We start from the raw sequence: 17580 nt of genomic DNA, 5'->3' as shown, positions 1-17580 counted from the left end.
TTTAGAATAGGTTCAGAAGATGATGCTTTGACCAAGTTAAATTCAGATTTGGATGTGATGACCATGGTGTGTTGTGTACTAGATGAGAAGTTAGTGATTCTATACCTAGATCACATATATGAAGGTGATGATGAGGAGGATGAGGTGTACATGTATCCAGCTGACTTTGACTTTATGTTTAGTCAGTCTGGATCTACTGGTGTGGTGATTGAAGAGCTCCCTGATGAGCCTAGACATAAGCCGACCTGTGTGATTGAGGAGATATTTGATGATCCCAAGAAGCCTACTAATGAGACTAGGAAGCCAAAGAGAAGTACTGGTATAGTTATAAAAGAGGTTGATGATTGCACTCTTACGCAAGGCAGCAAGGTTTCTGATGCAAATCCGAAAGAGAAGGGGAAAGGAAAATTGTTTCCTGAGGCTAGGGCAGATGAGGTTAGTGGTTTAGATGAAGAGGGTTTACATGACATAGACATTCTTGACTACATGCAGTCTTTTGGTTGCATGCGTAGTCAAGAAAAGAGAGTTGAAGATGAGTTTGAGGAGGATGATAGTGAAAAGGATGAAGACTACATACCTGCTTTTGAGGATGAGGATTATGATTATGGGATTGTTGATGATGAAGATGAAGTGTTAGATGAACAGAATATAGGGTTGGAGGTTAATGCAATTGGTGAGTGGTTGGGACCAAGCATAAACGGAAGTGAAACACAATGTGGAGTTCGATAGTGGGGCGGAATTTCAAGATAATGAAGAGATGTTTGGAGTTGCAGATTCAGATGAAGAAAGACCTGGGCCAGCTTTGAATTCTGATGGTGAGGAGGATGTCATTTTTCCTGAGTTTAATCCTAAGACAGATATGCAAAATCCAGTTTTTTGTAAAGGGATGATATTTGGCACATCTGCAATTTTGAGAGAGGCTATAAGGGAGAGAGCTATTAGAGATGGCTGGGAGGTCTACTTCATTAAAAATGACAAAACAAGAGTGAGGGCTATAAGTAGGGCACAAGATTGTCCATTTGAGCTCTATGCATCTAGAATGCAGCACGAAAGCTCTGTACAGATCAAGACATATGAGCATGAACACAATTGTTCTAGAAAGTTTGAGTCATGCATGTTGAGCGCTAAGTACTTGACCAAGCGCTTCATGGAAAGAATCAAGCTAAACACTGGATGGAAGACAGGTACACTTGATACTTCATTTATATTTTTCAAATTTTCTTCTTATTTTGTAGCAAGGATTGTGTTTTCCATTTGATGATGCTCCGATTATACATTCAATTTTTTTTCTTCTTATTTTGGTGTACTGTACGTTTTCCATTTCAGGATGCTCCTTTTGGCCAGCTTTTTTTTTTTTTTGCTTCTTATTTTGCAGCAAGGATGTTGGATTTGGATTTCAACTTTGTTTTGGTTTTTTTTTCTTCTTTTGGTTTACTATTTAGTTTTCCATTTCATGATGCTACTTTTTTTGTTTTGCTTCTTATTTGGCAGCAAGGTTTCTGCTTTCCCTTTTATGATGCTCAAATTATATTTTTTGTTTTGCTTCTTATGTTGCAACAAGGTTTCTGATTTCCATTTCATGATGCTCAGATTATATTTTTTGTTTTGCTTCTTATGTTGCAGCAAGGTTTGTAATTTCCTTTTCATGATGCTCAGACTATATTTCTAGTTTTTTTTCATATGTTGGTTTACTATTTATGTTTTCCAAACATGATGAGTTAATGCTTTGGTTTCTGATTTGCTTTTGTAGAGTCTTTGGCTCAGACCATGTCTTCGGAAGTTAGAGTGAAGGTCTCCAAGCAGATGGCATATAGAGTGAAGAAGGCAGCCATTTTGGCGTTGGAGGGAACAATTAAGGAGCAGTATGCAAGACTTAGAGATTATGGGAATGAGCTTAAAAGGGTGGACCCCTCAACAACCATTGATATTAAGTGTGACTTCAACAACTCTAACAAGGATCCGGTGTTCAAGAGGATGTATATTTGTCTTGGAGCTCTGAAAAAAGGATTTAAAGCTGGTTGTAGATCTGTGATTGGCTTGGATGGTTGCCATTTGAGGTCTGCTTTTGGTGGCCAACTATTGATAGCTGTGGGAATAGATGCCAACAACACCACTTGGGTAATTGCCTATGCCATGGTTGAAATGGAGAGCAAAGACAGTTGGATTTGGTTTTTAGAGCTTCTATGCAAGGACCTCAGTATAAGGGAGGATGGAGCAGGTTGGACTTTCATCAGTGATAAGCAAAAAGGGCTTCTCCCTGCTTTTGAAGAGGTTGTGCCATCTGCCCACATTAGATGGTGTGTTAGGCATATGTGGACTAATTTTACCAAGTTATTTCCTGGGAAGGTATTGAGGGATCAGATGTGGGCTTGTGCAAAGTCAACTACAATTCCTTTCTTTACAAAAGAATTGGATGAGATGAAGCTGCTCGATAATGAAGCATACAAATGGATGATGCGTGAGTTTCTGTTTTAATTCCATTCATGATGCTTCATTTATATTTTCTGTTTTGGTGAGCCATTTTGTTGTTTTTTGTTAACATTGAGATAATGGTAGCCTACTTTTGTTGTATTGCAGATGAGGACAGGCCGGCCAAGCATTGGTGTCGAGCACACTTCAACACATGTTCGAACTGTGACATTATGATCAACAATTTATGTGAGAGCTTCAACAGTTACATATTTGACGCTAGAGGAAAGCCACCTGTTACTATGTTTGAGGAAATTAGGGGGAAACTTATGAAGAGGATACAGTTGAGAAGGGAAAAGATGCAATCAATGGTGGGAAATATATGCCCCAAGCCGAGAGATATACTAGAAAAGAACAAGGTGAAGGCTGCCACTGATTGTATTCCAAATCTGAATGGTGGTGACATTTGTGAGGTGGAGAATATTGAAGGCTCAAAGAATGTGGTTGACCTCAATGAAAGAACCTGCACATGCAGAAGGTGGGAATTAAGTGGTGTTCCTTGCAAGCATGCAGTCTCGGCTATATACCATAAGAGGCATAATCCGGAAGACTATGTTGCTGATTGTTACTTGATCAAGACTTACATGTCTATCTATGACAATCTAATCCAACCTATTAATGGAATGGAGATGTGGAGTAGAAATGAAGAGGCCTGCATACTTCCTCCACAGTATTCAAGACAGCCCGGAAGGCCAAAAACAGTACGGAGAAGGGATGCATCAGAGAAGTTGGCTGGAAATGGAACAAAGCTTGGAAGAATCCAAAAGTCACTTAAGTGTGGGAACTGTGGAAGAGTTGGCCACAACGTGAAAACATGTCACAGGCATCTTCCTCCAAAGGATAAGAATGCTGCAAATAAGAAGAGGAAGAGGAAGATGAACAGTGGAGATGCTTCTTCATCTCAGGTCTTGATTTACTGTCTATTTCACAGCTTTCTATTTCTGTTTCTATTTCAAAAGTTTTAGTTTCTGTTTTCAGTTTTTGGGAAAGCTGATACCTACTTTTTGGAAATTTTGCAGCCTAAACCTGGAAAAAGGCCACCATTGAGTAAAAATGAATTGAGGAAAAAGCATTTACAAGTGGCAGAATATCAAAGGGTATGGAATTTCAATTTTAGCTGGTTAACTTTGTATGTTTTGGTTGCCGAAAAAGTTGTATTGGTATGGATGAGTTGATGAAAAGGTTGTTTGCAAGTTTGGATTAAGGTATTGATGTGTTCATGAAAAAGTATGTTGCAGATTTGGATTTCGGTTCATGTATTGTCTTTTAATAGTTTGGAAGTTTGGATTATGATCACTACTACAAAAAGGTCATCAGACGACGGTGGATTTGTGTTGTGTGATGACCAAGCTCACCGTGGTCTAAGTGAGTGTTGTGTGATTGAAAAATCAGACAACGGTGATTTCACCGTTGTGTGATAATAGTTTTCTCAACAGAAATGCCTATTTCCGTTGTGTGAGTTCTGCGCAGCATGTGCCTGGCATGGCATGCGCGGCGATGCCTCGGCACATTCAGATGACAGAAGATGAAATTTTGCCGTTGTCTGAGATTCATAACACACAACAGGTATAACTTATTTTTTGTTGTCTGAGATTCATAACACACAACGGATATAACTCATTCTTTGTTGTCTGAGATTCATAACACACAACGGATATAACTCATTATTTGTTGTCTGAGACTAATAACAGACAACGGATATAACTTAATATTTGTTGTCTGAGGTAAGTAACACACAACTGAAGTAAAATTATCTCCCTTGTCTGTTAATTACTTAGACAACAGTGATCATTTTGTTTCTGTTGTGTGTTATGAATCTCACACAACAGAATTTTGTTTTCTTTTGTTGTTGGTTGTTAGTTCACACAACAACTATATTTGGTTATCCGTTGTGTGAATATTGTTAGCAATTGGGTACCAACCAGTGACTGTTGTAGGAGAAGCCTCAATTTTGAACTCTTTTATCATCATACAACACATGGTTTTGCATTAAAGAGTTGCATGACTGAATATTAGATAGTAATTAACACATAAACAGTACTCTAATCCATATCATTCAATCACCATTTTTCAAACATCCATACATTCAAGATAGATAATGTACCAAACAAGAAATCATTCCTAACTACCTATACATGAAACAAAAGCTGGTATAATATCTTTTCACTTCAACGAAGTTTCCTTTTGAAGAACAAGGGCAGTCACAAGAGACTTGTCATTTGGCCTCTCATGAGGTTCATACTGCAAACACCATGATGCTAACCGCACCAACTCAATTCCTGGGATCACTCTTTCTGCCAGAGAAAAGATATTAACATTCAGATCAACTAAAAAGTTTCACCTCAATCAAGAAATATGTTCAAAACTCATCCATACAAATTGTACATAATTGTAGCACATCTGCAAGTGCATAATTGTACTCAGGTTTAGGATGTCAAATTTGAAATATGCAAAAGCTGAAATCTTGTTTAAAGAACCTTAATTAGTAACGAATTTTAACTGAAATAAACTGGGAAATAATTCAACCGAAAACTGAGACTAGATTGATCATGCAGCAGCAAGAAGCCAAGAGGATGATGTATGCTTTGTCGCTTGCCTTTTTATGCAGAGAAACTAAAGCCCACCAAGTTTAAAGGCTTGAGAAACCTAGAAAGAATAGACAAAGGAAATTAGAATTCATTATCAAGTAGCATGACATGGTAACCACCGAAAAGGCACTACATGCATAGTGTAGACAATACCTGGAATGATTAGTTTGCTAAATTCTTGTACAAACGGACCACAATGCATTATCTATCTGCAAAAATACTCTAACAGAAAGGATTCAGAAAGCAATTAACCTACTCTCAACTTCTTTTCTGAATTCGAATCCTCAGCACCGTACATTATGCAAAACATGCATAGTATTGAGTGAGTTAGAATTTAGAAAACAACAGAGATTACGGAGTTAACAACCTCCTCCAATGATTCTTTAATCCAGCATTTAGCACAACTGAAACTAACTGTTTTGGTCAACCAACTGGGGCTTCTCTAATATCTCTCTCCCCTCCTGCCCCTGTACGCTCTCACTCGCTCTCAACTACCAAAATAGACAGATGGATGCGAAAGACAGCAGCTATAATCAATTGACAGTAGTCCAACTATATCTACTTCCCTTGTTTACCAGATCAAGCATCAAAATACCTTTCTGGTCACTAGTCCAACTATATCTACTATCCTTGCAGTTATACGACTAGTAAATGTGCAGTGAGATTTCTGAATAAGAGGTTACCTTTCTGGTCACTAGTTGCTTTCCAAAGTCCACCCATTTATTCTTTGCAGCCTGGGCGCAAGCTATTTTGAAAACCGATGCATCAAACTTTTTCTGCAAGTCACACCAGACATGGTAGCAGAAATCAAATGGTTCAAATCGCCAACTGTACAAAACATAATCAATAATCAGAACTCCAATCTGACTATCAAATGACATCAAAGTATGTATAAACATGTTTATATATCAAAATACCAATTCAACAATTAAAGCATATCAGTCTGTACCAACATGACCATATATCAAACACCAATTCAATAATAAAAGGATATCACAATTTATACAAAGATAACCACATATGAAATAGCCATCCAACAATCAAATGATATCACAGTTTGCACCAACATAAATATATACCAGAAACCTAATTCCACAATCAATAGATAGCACAGTTGTACCAACATAAACATATATCAGAATTTCAATTCGTTAATCAAAGGATATCACAGTTTATACCAACACAAACATATTCCAAATCTTCACAGTTTGTAGCCACATAAACATACATCAGAATCCCAATCAAGATTAAAATAGAATCAGAATAGGATCTTACAGCTTGGGGCACTGAGCTTGAGTGTGCGGAAGCAAATGTCATAGAGAGCTTCGGCTTAATCTGCCAGCTTGAGTGTGCGGAAGCAAATGTCACAGTGACATCCCGAAAACCATACAATATGACAAAAACATGCCTCCTGAACCAAGGAACTGTGGAAGAGTATTCAACGATCCCCTAATATCTGATGGGGCAGTCTCGGATATGTAGACTGGGACAAGAGTAACCGCTAAACCAATTCCAAATCCATCTAATAGCCTTGCAAGACATAGTACATACACATTGGGTGACCACAACATCACCAAGCCACTCACAAAATAAAGAACTGATGATGCTATTAGCATTGGCCTCCGACTAAGCCAATCTGATATGGCTCCTGAGCATGTTGTAATAACTGTTGCCCCGATGAGTGACATGGCCACAACAAGACCTTCTACCGAGCTACCTAAATCAAAATCGTCCGTGATGTAAACAATAGCCCCTGAAATATGAGCACTAAATGAGAACAAGCAAAAACATGAACTGAACACAACAAAATGGACAAACTCTGATTGAAATGCGTAAACCAGATAAAATTATTGGAAAGATTCAATGAAGCACAATACACAGAGCCTACGAAAAACAAGAATTGAAGAAAGCTAAAAAATTTCAAATAAGTACCAGCAATTGTAGCATTGTCCCATCCTTGCAGAAAGTTACCAATTGTAGCAGCAAAAGCCACAAGCGCAGCTCCCTTCATGTTTTCACCAATGAATGAATGTAACCCCCAATCTCAATCAAACCTGAAAACTGAAGCACCAACATTGTAATGTCAGAATTAGGAACCACACGAGTGCAACTTAAACAAGGTGATTAAGACAACTAAAAAAGAGTATAAGGGTTCAGAGCCGCCGGGGCCTAAAACCTTTGGCTGTTTACCATCTGGGAACAACTCTGTCACAAGTTGTTTGAGCTTTTTCATGTCTTTGGCATATTGTTCAGCTTCTATTCTTGCACCTACCCCACTCCCACATAACTCGTTTCCTGTTAAACCACACGTAGTAATCAGATTAACATACCAAAATTGTATCTATATATACAGTCAAAAGTAAAAGTGATTTCATATACCAAGCTCATATGACTCAGCAGGGTAACCCTTTGAGATGGTGTACTCCATGAGATCACGAGCGTTTTTTGCGTCCCAATCACCAACCCAAAGAATCTTGTCTTTAAGGTCCGCTTGCTTCCCATGAAGGGCATTCAATCCAAACAAGAGTTTGGCTTGTGTTTGGTTGAAGAACTCATGGATCTCATCCCATCTTTTCGGCTGAGGACAACCGCCACGGAACAAGAAAGGCCCAGAACCATCTTTCACGATTTGGTTGCAGTCTTTCACTCCATAACCAAAATTATAAATAATTTGGTCTTGCAATGAACGTCCAATTCTGATCCTTATTGTATTGAATGCTGAAATTTAACACAAGAGTCAGTTTCTTCTGCAACACTTCAACAATATCAGTAACCCTAACTTCTACTCAAAATATTAAGAACCTACTCACCCTTTACTGCATTGATCAAGGTCTTGTTCTTCAAATCCTGCAAATTAGTTTCCAATTACGCAAGAAGGTTAACTCAGTTCCTCATCACTTTGTTAACAAATTAAACAAGATGAAACAGTGAGAAAGATATATATATATATATATATACCAGATTAAAAATTCCAGCTTTTCCCCAAGGACATTGATTGTAATCACATTTATCAGTTGGCCACCAATCCAGGGTTGCACATATGAAATTGTCATCTGTGCTAGCTATCGAAACCACTCCTCGAACCCTGACATCGACATATTCAGCTAAAGCTACTGAGAACAATGACAACAGAATGCAACATGCTATAGCACTCGACCCCATTTTTCACAGAAAGAGAAGCTGATTCTGATGAATAACCTCAAGAACATAAGAGTACTTATATAGAAAGGAAGACTAATTGGTGCTTATCTTTTAGTAGCATATGGATAGGATCAGATCTAGCTATGCATTAGATATGTGTATCTCAACATAACTATACTAACTCAGTCTTACTAGCAGTCTAGCTCATCGAATCCATATTGAAACCAACATGTTTAGCATTCCGTAATTTAAAAAGCAACAACTCCATAACAGAACCAAAATAAGATATAAGATGGGCCCGAATTTACCTTGTTGCCTTGGGTGTGGAAGACTCCTCCAATTTCAACAAAACTTGAGCGTTGAGATTCTTCACTAGGGTGTCCAAGTTCTTAAACTGTGATGAGTAATTACTACCCTCATTTTCTTGCACATAATCACCAATACTGCAAAATTGTTTAAAGAAAAAACCCAAAACCCAATTAACAACCAAGAATTCAAAGACTACCCAATTCCAAAACAAACACAGAATCAAAGCAAAAACCTACTTAAATTCACAGTGAACGTTCTGAGAAGCCCCATCAGCCAAAGCATCTACACTTAATGTTCCATCAATCACCTAAACCTTCTTCGAACCCTTTTCTGGGTTCAAATACACGAACGCGTACTCGTTCTCGAACTCGTTCCATTTCTCAATACCCACTTCCTCTACAAAACCCCCCAAAATACACAATTTATTTAGGGTTTGGGGTTTTTAGGACAGAGCAGGGTTTAGTACAATTCAAAAGGGTGAGTGACGTACCTGGCCGTTAGATTCAGTAGGGTGAGCGGCGAAGCCAAGAATGAGAGTGAAAGGAAGAGGGAAGAAGAAAAGCTGGGAAGCAATGCCTGTAGACGACGAGGGACCCAAACGACACCACTTTTGGAGTACCGGAACACCAAGTCACTGAGCCAGAGGTACCAATCGAGGCGGAGAAAAACCGAAACTAGCTAGGACGAGGCTCAGGCTGTTGAGGATGGTGACGGCGTGGGAGAAGAGGTTGAGAGGATGAGAATAAGGAGCGGAGTACAAAGCTTGAAATTGAATCCATTCGCCGGAAAAGGGTTCGAAAGAGAGATGGGTTTTTTGTCCAGCTTTGTTTGGAATTTTCAATCTATGAAGAAGAGGACTGAGATCGAGATGGGTTTGTAAGAGAGATGGGTTTCTAGGTTTAAGAGGCTGAGATTTCGTTTAGGGTCGAGAGAGAGCTGAGCGTCGAGCGTCAAGTGTCGAGAGGAAGGCTTTGTTCTTCTTCCTTTCTTTTGGACACGATGGCAATTAAACCTAGCTAAAAAATTTCAAAGTTATTCACACAACCCAAACCTTACTAACTGTCGTCTGAGTGCAGCACTAAAAATCAAAATGTGAAATCATGGAGGGAAACATGGCGCCTACATCATTTTGGCTCAAAATGTTGCCGCTCAGTTCCAAGTTCACACAACAGAAAATCTTACATCTGTTGTACAATTTCTATAGCTTGCACTAGGCCTATCTAGGGGAAGACATTCAAGCAAGCTTCCTCAAAACTTTGATGCTTAGTTTTTCAATCACACAACGGAAATAGTAAAACCCGTTGTCCTAGTAGCCCAAATTTCAGTGTTTCAAGAGCCAACCAAGACACGAAAGTGGAGGGAAATCTGTCGCTAAAGTTTTTAAGACTCAGACGACAGACATTACTTCATTTCCGTTGTGCCATGTAGTTATGATAAAAAAGTTATCACTTAGTTGACATTCACACAACAGAATATAAATAAAACCTTTGTATGATAGAACTTACTTAAACACACAACAGATGATTTCTATTCCGTTGTGTGATTAGTGTTGTGTGATTAAGTTTTTGTAGTAGTGGATATTGATGTGTTCATGAAAAAGTAGGTTGTAGATTTCGATTTGGGTGCATATGTGTTATCATTTAATATATAGTTTGAAAGTTTTTGGACCATGGTACTGATGTGTTGGTGAACAAGTAGGTTGAAGATTTGGATTTTTGGTGCAGATGTGTTGTAATTTAATAGTTTGAAAGGTGGAACATTTTGTTATTGAAATATTCATATAAAAGTAGGTTGAAGGTTTCGATTTGGGTGCATATGTGTTGATTTATAAGTAGTCTGATGCATATATGTTTGGTCATTGTTTATGTGAGTGTAGAAGAAGATGGCTGAATTGAAGGCATCAAGGAAACAAGGAGCCAAAGCTACTGCTGCCACAACTGCCAAAGCTGCTGCCACATCTACCTCAACAAGCACAAGGCCTCCAACTTCAACCAAAGCATCAAAGGGTCAAGCTCCAATAGCTTCCAAATCATCTCAAAGGATCAGGGACAATTCTGAACGAGGGGGAAAATAGGAAAGAGAAGTAGAATGTCACATTAGCAAGCTCTACCATTTTTTGTCCAACCATGTTTTGTGTAACTTGGTTGGTAGCTCTAATGCCCTTTTTGTTAACATGATTAGAGCTATTTGAAATGCAAACCTATGTTATGTTGCAAACACATTTGAGCTGCTAAGTCTTTTGGAAATTTAAGAAACTTTCATGTTTCGTATGAATGTTGTTTAATTTTTTTTTTTTTTTGGAATGTTGTTTAATTTATGGCCCTTAATTCTAACTTCAAATGTGTTCCCCTACAAGTTGTGAGCTTTGCGAAGTTGTCTTCCGAAGACAATACCTTATGTTTGATGCTAATCAAGTACATTTCAATTATGGAGTATGATTTTTTTTTTTTCAAGTGTCCAAGTTTTTGGCGGGAAAATTTAGGGAAAAAAAAAAGGGTGTGGGGGGCTGTAATAGGGTTTCTGGGTCAGATAAGAGTCAAGGGCATTTTTAGAAATTTACTTGATTGGTGGGTCCCACATGAGCTGACGCGGCACGCCACATAGGCTGATTAACAATGCCAATTGACAGATGGCTAATGGAATGATCGATTAGACAAAATTTGATACCTCAGGGGTGTTTTTGATGAAATTGAAACTACAGGGACTGAATTAATTTCGGACCCAAAGTACAGGGTAGTAACCCGTATTTAGCCCTTATTATTATTATAAAAATACTAGTTTTGTGATTCTTTTGTGAATTTCAGTACAAGAATTGCATAAAATAAAGGAAGAGTTGTTGGAGTTGAAAAGGAAGAGACCACTAGATCCCCTAGCTAAGGAACTTCACGAACAAAGGTCAGGATTAATGGTTAACCTCTACCACACTTCTGGTCTTTTTTGTTGTCGAACATCTCCATTTCCTTTATTAATAGTTAGGACCATTGTTCCAAAGTGTTCTAAAATGCTATGTATTTTTTTTTTTTGGACAGAAACCCTTTTTTAGTTGCCCAGCATTTGCATTTTGTGCTGCTATGGTTAGTTAGCTTTTATTGGTTTTTATGATTTTCATGTTCATTTGTTAATGCCTACTGCCTGCAATAGTTCTTGATCAATTAATTTTGATCTGGTCATGATAGATGATGATAACATTGTGCCGGTTACACAGTAAAAGTCTCACATACAGGACAATTGGCATAGGAGTTCAGTAAACTTATCTAATTAGTCAGTAATACCTTCTATTTCAAACTTCCAATGCTTTTGTATAGAGAGATATTAAACTTGGAGAAAAGAAAATATCTGTCAATATTACCTTGCTGCAATATTAAATAGAAATAATAAGTTATTATAATAAGTTCTCTTGATTAACCTCTATATAGTTTAAACCAATTCAGCTCGGCTTATGCACATGGTGCGTGTATTCTAAAGTACAATAGAAATAGCTGCATTTTGTGCCTGTTTGCCGCATTTAATTTTTTTCTCTCTCTCAACAATCTATTCATATTCCTAAATATATCAACACTGTGTATACCTTGCTTTACATTTTAGGACAAGCTAGTGTTTTGCAGAGCTAAAATAACCAGATTTGTGCCTGAAGATGCATGGTTCTATGCAGCCGTCCTTCAAAGCAAATGAAGAAAAAGCCAGAGTCAACTACTAATCTGCCCATATCATGAAATGCAGCAGCCACTTTACATGTAAAACGCAATCCAAAATTTAGATTAGCGTCTTCAATTTTAAAACTATCATGAAAGATGGAATATGATAGCCTAAGCAAACTGTGTAACATTGTTCCTTTACAGTTTGTTTCAACATCTATATCAATAAATAAGCAAAACTGTATTTCCAGTCTGTTTGCTTTTTAAAGTTATGTTTTACGATACCATGAGGGAATCCTGTAACTACATAGAAGGACTGAAAAATCGAAAAGATCGGCGAAATTTCGCCGAAAATTTCGTTTTTTTGGAGGCCTGATATATCCATAGCATACTATGACAATTTCGGTCGAAATTTTCGATATTTCCCTATATTTCTCGAAATTTTCGATATTTCCCGATATTTCCCCATACATTCCATCTTCACCAACAATTCTCACATACAAAGTCAATCTCCGTGGGCCCAACATGTGTGGTGGATGAGTAGTTGGCATAAAATTCAATCCAAAAAACCAACAACAACACCAAATATCGAACCTTGGTCATCCCACTACCCTTTGAGAGGGTTTGCTAACTCTGCTGCACAATTTTTTATGTATTAATTACAACATTCTAATATATATTCATTTGCCTACGAATCTGAAAACTTAGATACACGTCAAATCAATAACTAACTTGAAACACTTAATTACTATATTGAATTTATTTTTTTACTAAATGTTCAAATATTTTACAACAACATTTCAAATTATAACTTCTATAAATAGTTTAAAATAATCTTCATACCTTGCACCAAATAATCTTCATACCTTGTACGTCATAGGTCTTCTACGTTGTTCTAAGTTTCTCATGTAATTCAAGGTGTAATGTATGATATGTACAAAAAATGTATATAAGGCGTGATGGCTTAGCCTCTCATTGGGTTTCTAGCCATAAAAAAAAAAAAATTAGATGTTTATTTAAAAAAATTTCAGAGTTATCAGTGATTCAGCATTTACCGTTTCATCTTAAATTATTACAAATTACTATATAACAAGGTTTTCTTTCTATATATAGTAGACAATTGATAAAATAAACATATCTAAAAGTTTCACTTAAAATTTCCATGTTTTTCTTCAAATTTCCATCATTTTTCTTGATTATTTACCGAAATCGATATATCCTCGATATTTCCGTCGAAATTTCCGTTTTCGGGACTATCGATATTTTCTCGAAACTCGATATTTTGGTCCTTGACATAGACCATAAATTTTGATACCTCATAGTACAATTCATTGAGCTCTTTTAGGTCTCAATGGTTTAGTTGCAATGCTGCATAGAAAATTGGAGGTACATTCTAATTCATGGTTTTGTAATAACCATCTTACATTGAAAGTATATAGGAATTGAAGTTGATGGTTCCATATGGTTTTGTAATAACCATCGGTCGGGATTCTTTTTCTCATCGATTTTTGGCCGATGTCTGAGGGCATAATTCTAGTAGTTGTCCGGGAAGACAAGAAATAGAGGTGTTAAGAAATGCAATTGCACAAAGTTTAATGAATGCATTTACTAGTTTCATTTAGTTGCAAATTTCAAGTGATTTTAATTTATTTTGTGTAATTGTTCCAGTTGAACTATGGTCGGGAAATTAATCCAAATATTTTATATTTATTTTGTGTAATAGTAAAACATAATATGCATATTGAAGGGTTTAATTTATTCGGTCCAACCAAGGGTAGAAGAATAATACATGAGAAATTTTTTCATTTGATATGGTTACATAATCAAAAAACAAAATTATGTATTTTAGTAGCATATCTTACTATGTATGCCCATTTTGGTAATTATTCACAGCCAAAGCACTTTTGCCTTGCAACTTACCAAACACTTAGAAATTGCTTTTCGTTCTCACAGCACTTTTCAAAACAGTTTACCAAACACCTCAGCTGCTTCCTCTCACAGCAAGTTCGGAAGTGCTTCCTCTCACAGCACAGCAATCCCAAACTAAGCCTAGGTTTTGTTGTAGTATGTGAGTTCAACCTACTTTATTTCGTGCAAGTTTCAATCTATTGAGTTCACACTCTTTCGAGTCAGTGTTGTAGTCTTGGATTCCAATGGGCATATGTATTTAGGTAGTTAATTTGTTATCAATATATAGGACCCAGTCCCTAGTCGATTTTAGGGTGTGTGGTTTAGTATTTACCTGTTCAGATGTGATTGACATATCTTGGGATGGCTCATTCAACAATTTACTGTTCTTATCACATGGCCCAACTATTGCTAATTTTGCTTAATTGATTTGGTTAGTTGCTCAATCTTGTTCTCATCGTTGATTCCATTGGCATGTTAGTCTCATATTTTCGCTAATTTGAGTCTTAATTTTGATGCCCTCTTTCCAATTGTTTTTCCTAATTCGGTTTTTCTGGGTAAATCAGCTACTCATCGGCGATCATTGATTTCTAAATGGTTAGACATTCGAATTGGTAAGATTCCCTTTACTTACTTTCAAGGGCTTGCTGATAGGGTAAAAAGTTGTTTCTCACAATGGCGTGGAAGCGCTCTTTCTATGGCTGGTCAGGTAGTTCTTGTTAATTCAGTGATTAACAGCATGTTCTCTTATAGTTTTTTGTATTTATGCCTGGCCTCATACAATGTTATTAGATTTACGGCGGTGGGTAAAGAACTTTGTTTGGACAGGAAATGTGCTTACTAGTGGTTATTTGTCAATTTTTTTAAATATTTCCCGAAATCCGAGGTGTGAGTAAAAATAAAAATAAACGAATAGAAAATAAAATCGACACTTTGTTAATTGAATTGACTTCTCAATTCAATATAAGGATAAATCCAACTCAAGATCACTAAGAGTACTCACTTCCGGAATAATGATCTTACATATACAAAACTCCAACTAACTCTAATTGCTTTCGATCACTAATCTTCATAGTTCTTGTGTTTAATAACCTGCAAGACTATTAATGGGTGAGCTCAATCTGTGGCTCAGTAGGGAGCTATTTCTCTTCACACAAAAGATAACCAAACAAATATCATATGGTATGCATGATTGCATGTTCTATTCCCCGTTAATTCACATAGCAGAATAAACTGAGCCTACATGTCTCATACCATGTATCTTACCACGAAGGTGACTCAGAATACCCAACTGTATGAAACTAACCCCCACCCAAAATCAATCCCCCTAACCCTCTTTTGCTAGTCATCTTGTCCATGCCCCTTTCGCTAGTCCCGAATTACCCTTTCAATCCTATACTAATTGCGCATTAACAATGGGCATACCTGGGATCTGGTACCTGCTGAGTTTATGGACTCAACTATGCAAAAGATAAATTTCAAACTTTCTTATACCGATAACATTACACATATCACCATTGCCACCCTTATACTTCATATGTACTCAATGGATGATGCATCAATTGATGATATATACTTCGCAATGTAATTGCATCAAATATACATTCATTCCATAACAAACATGTCAGGCAACATATATGCATACAATATAATTGAGTAGAGGTTCCCCAAATCCCCCTACCTAGATTCCAAGCTATTGTATAGATACACATTCTTGCATAAAAAGTAAATATCCAAGTACAATTCACGTTTTCTATGCATAAGCACATAATTTATTTTAAACATAAAGCTATGATTCTGACTAAAGAACATACTTCAATATTGAGCTTATGTCTTAAGAAAATGGTACCTAAAATCTCAAGCCATTTAGATTTCATTTGAAGTGCTAACTAACCAACCAAAATATCTTGCAGATTTCTTATGAAGAAAAACAGATATGGCTAGCCAATTTCACAATGACTTAACTATATGAAATAAAGTCTAAAAGTGGTGTCATAAGTTTGTTAAGAATGCCTATGTTCAGTTTGTGAACAAGTTTGAATAAAGGAAACTATTGAAATCAAATGAAACAAACAGAAACATAGTGACAATTGAAGAATTTCCTGATGCAGACCCTCAACTTCGAAAAATGATAACTTACTCTAGAAAAGTATTTTTCATGAGATTTCAATTCTGAAATGATCTTTGAGATGTCTACTGAAACTTTCATGAAGATACCAACTTCAAATACCCAGCCGAAATGTACAGTTTTTAGTAAAAAGAAAACTGGGTCAAAAACAACAGATTGCAGACCTCTGTTTTAACCTCAAAATTAACCACTGAATCTTACATGAAATTGTATGAAACTGTACAGATATCAAGCTTACATTATAAGCTTTCAATACACGCAAATGGTTTCTAAAATGAAGGTCTAGATCAAAGGATATGTTTGCTCAAAATTAACTAATGATTATAATGCAAAAACTTGTTCTAGCTTTCTCCAATGCCTACAAACTAATGTTTGAGGTTACTGCTCAGTCTAAGGTTGTTAAACTGATGCATATAGGTTCTTTGATCAGTCTAACCTCTTGTTGTTAAGACAAAATAAGAATTATAACCCAAACAGCAACCTAAGAATTTACTCAGGACACCCACCTTAAGAAAGCCATCTTTCTTATCATCTTAATCTGTTTCTATGCTTGCATTCTGTTTGAAAATCATTTAGGTTACTAATTGTACAGAAACTTTGTTAACGTTAGTGATCCGTGGGATCTCTAGTTAGCTTTAGAGAGAGAGAGAGAGTGACATGAGATGTATAGTGGTTCGTCTCCCGCCTTAGCGGGAAACTACGTCCACTTGAATGTTATACTAGTGTGTTGAGCATTTCGGCCCAAGGGGATTACAAAAGATGTAATGGGATGATCTTGAAGTGGGAGGAGGCATTCCTTTTATAGGTGAAGGAAGCCATCTCCTTTACATTTTCTTAGATGTGGGATGTAAAACCACTATTCTAGTCTTATAAATGCCTATTATGGAGACAACTTGGCAAGGCTGGGAAGGTGGCTTCCCAGCGACGTATTTGCCACTTCCGGATACCGTGGCGTAGCTTGAACATAGGGCTACAAGGTGCAAGTAGCGGTTGGGCCTCACCATGGCTTGTGGGTGTCCCAAAGAGGGTGTTACTTATGCTTGGTGAGATAGCAAACTAGTCATGCTAGTAGGTATCTACAAGTCCCCGAAGTCCGCAAGCAAGAGAAGCTTCTTGGTTGGGGAGTTATAAGCATGAAGTCAGCAAGCATAAGTGACCGGGCGGCACGGAGCCCCTACAAGTCCCCGAACTCCGTAAGCAAGAAGGGACCCGTTTAATCCTGCACAATGAGACAAAAAAAACGCGCATATGTAGAATGCTTGTTGTATTGGTTACCGTTCGTATTAATGGAATGCGAAAAGAATTCGATTTGTAGCGAACAACAAATGGTAGAAGAATTCAATATTCCATTAATGTGTATGAACATGTAAAATATTGGTAGTTGTATATGTGGATCTTATGG

The 17580-nt window shown here is 37.1% G+C and overlaps 1 protein-coding gene and 1 long non-coding RNA gene across 2 annotated transcripts; one reads left to right on the top strand and one right to left on the bottom strand.

The window, feature by feature from the left end:
* The first annotated feature begins 1029 nt into the window (after positions 1-1029).
* On the top strand, positions 1030-10770 carry LOC121049420. Its single transcript, XM_040506748.1, has 6 exons — positions 1030-1184; positions 1751-2458; positions 2578-3374; positions 3489-3566; positions 10384-10559; positions 10623-10770. The coding sequence occupies exons 1-6, from the start codon at positions 1040-1042 to the stop codon at positions 10696-10698; spliced, it is 1980 nt and encodes a 659-aa protein (XP_040362682.1). The 5' UTR covers positions 1030-1039; the 3' UTR covers positions 10699-10770.
* LOC112165902 lies at positions 7734-8191 on the bottom strand. Its single transcript, XR_002923062.2, has 3 exons — positions 8016-8191; positions 7868-7904; positions 7734-7775 (listed from the first exon to the last, which is right to left on the bottom strand). It is a non-coding gene; the product is annotated as an uncharacterized LOC112165902 (long non-coding RNA).
* Positions 10771-17580: the final 6810 nt, after the last annotated feature.

The sequence above is a fragment of the Rosa chinensis genome, chromosome 5, assembly GCF_002994745.2.
Source record: "Rosa chinensis cultivar Old Blush chromosome 5, RchiOBHm-V2, whole genome shotgun sequence".
Lineage (NCBI taxonomy): Eukaryota > Viridiplantae > Streptophyta > Magnoliopsida > Rosales > Rosaceae > Rosa > Rosa chinensis.
The sequence above is the reverse complement of the archived record's forward strand: the minus strand, read 5'-3'. Positions and strand labels throughout refer to the sequence as shown.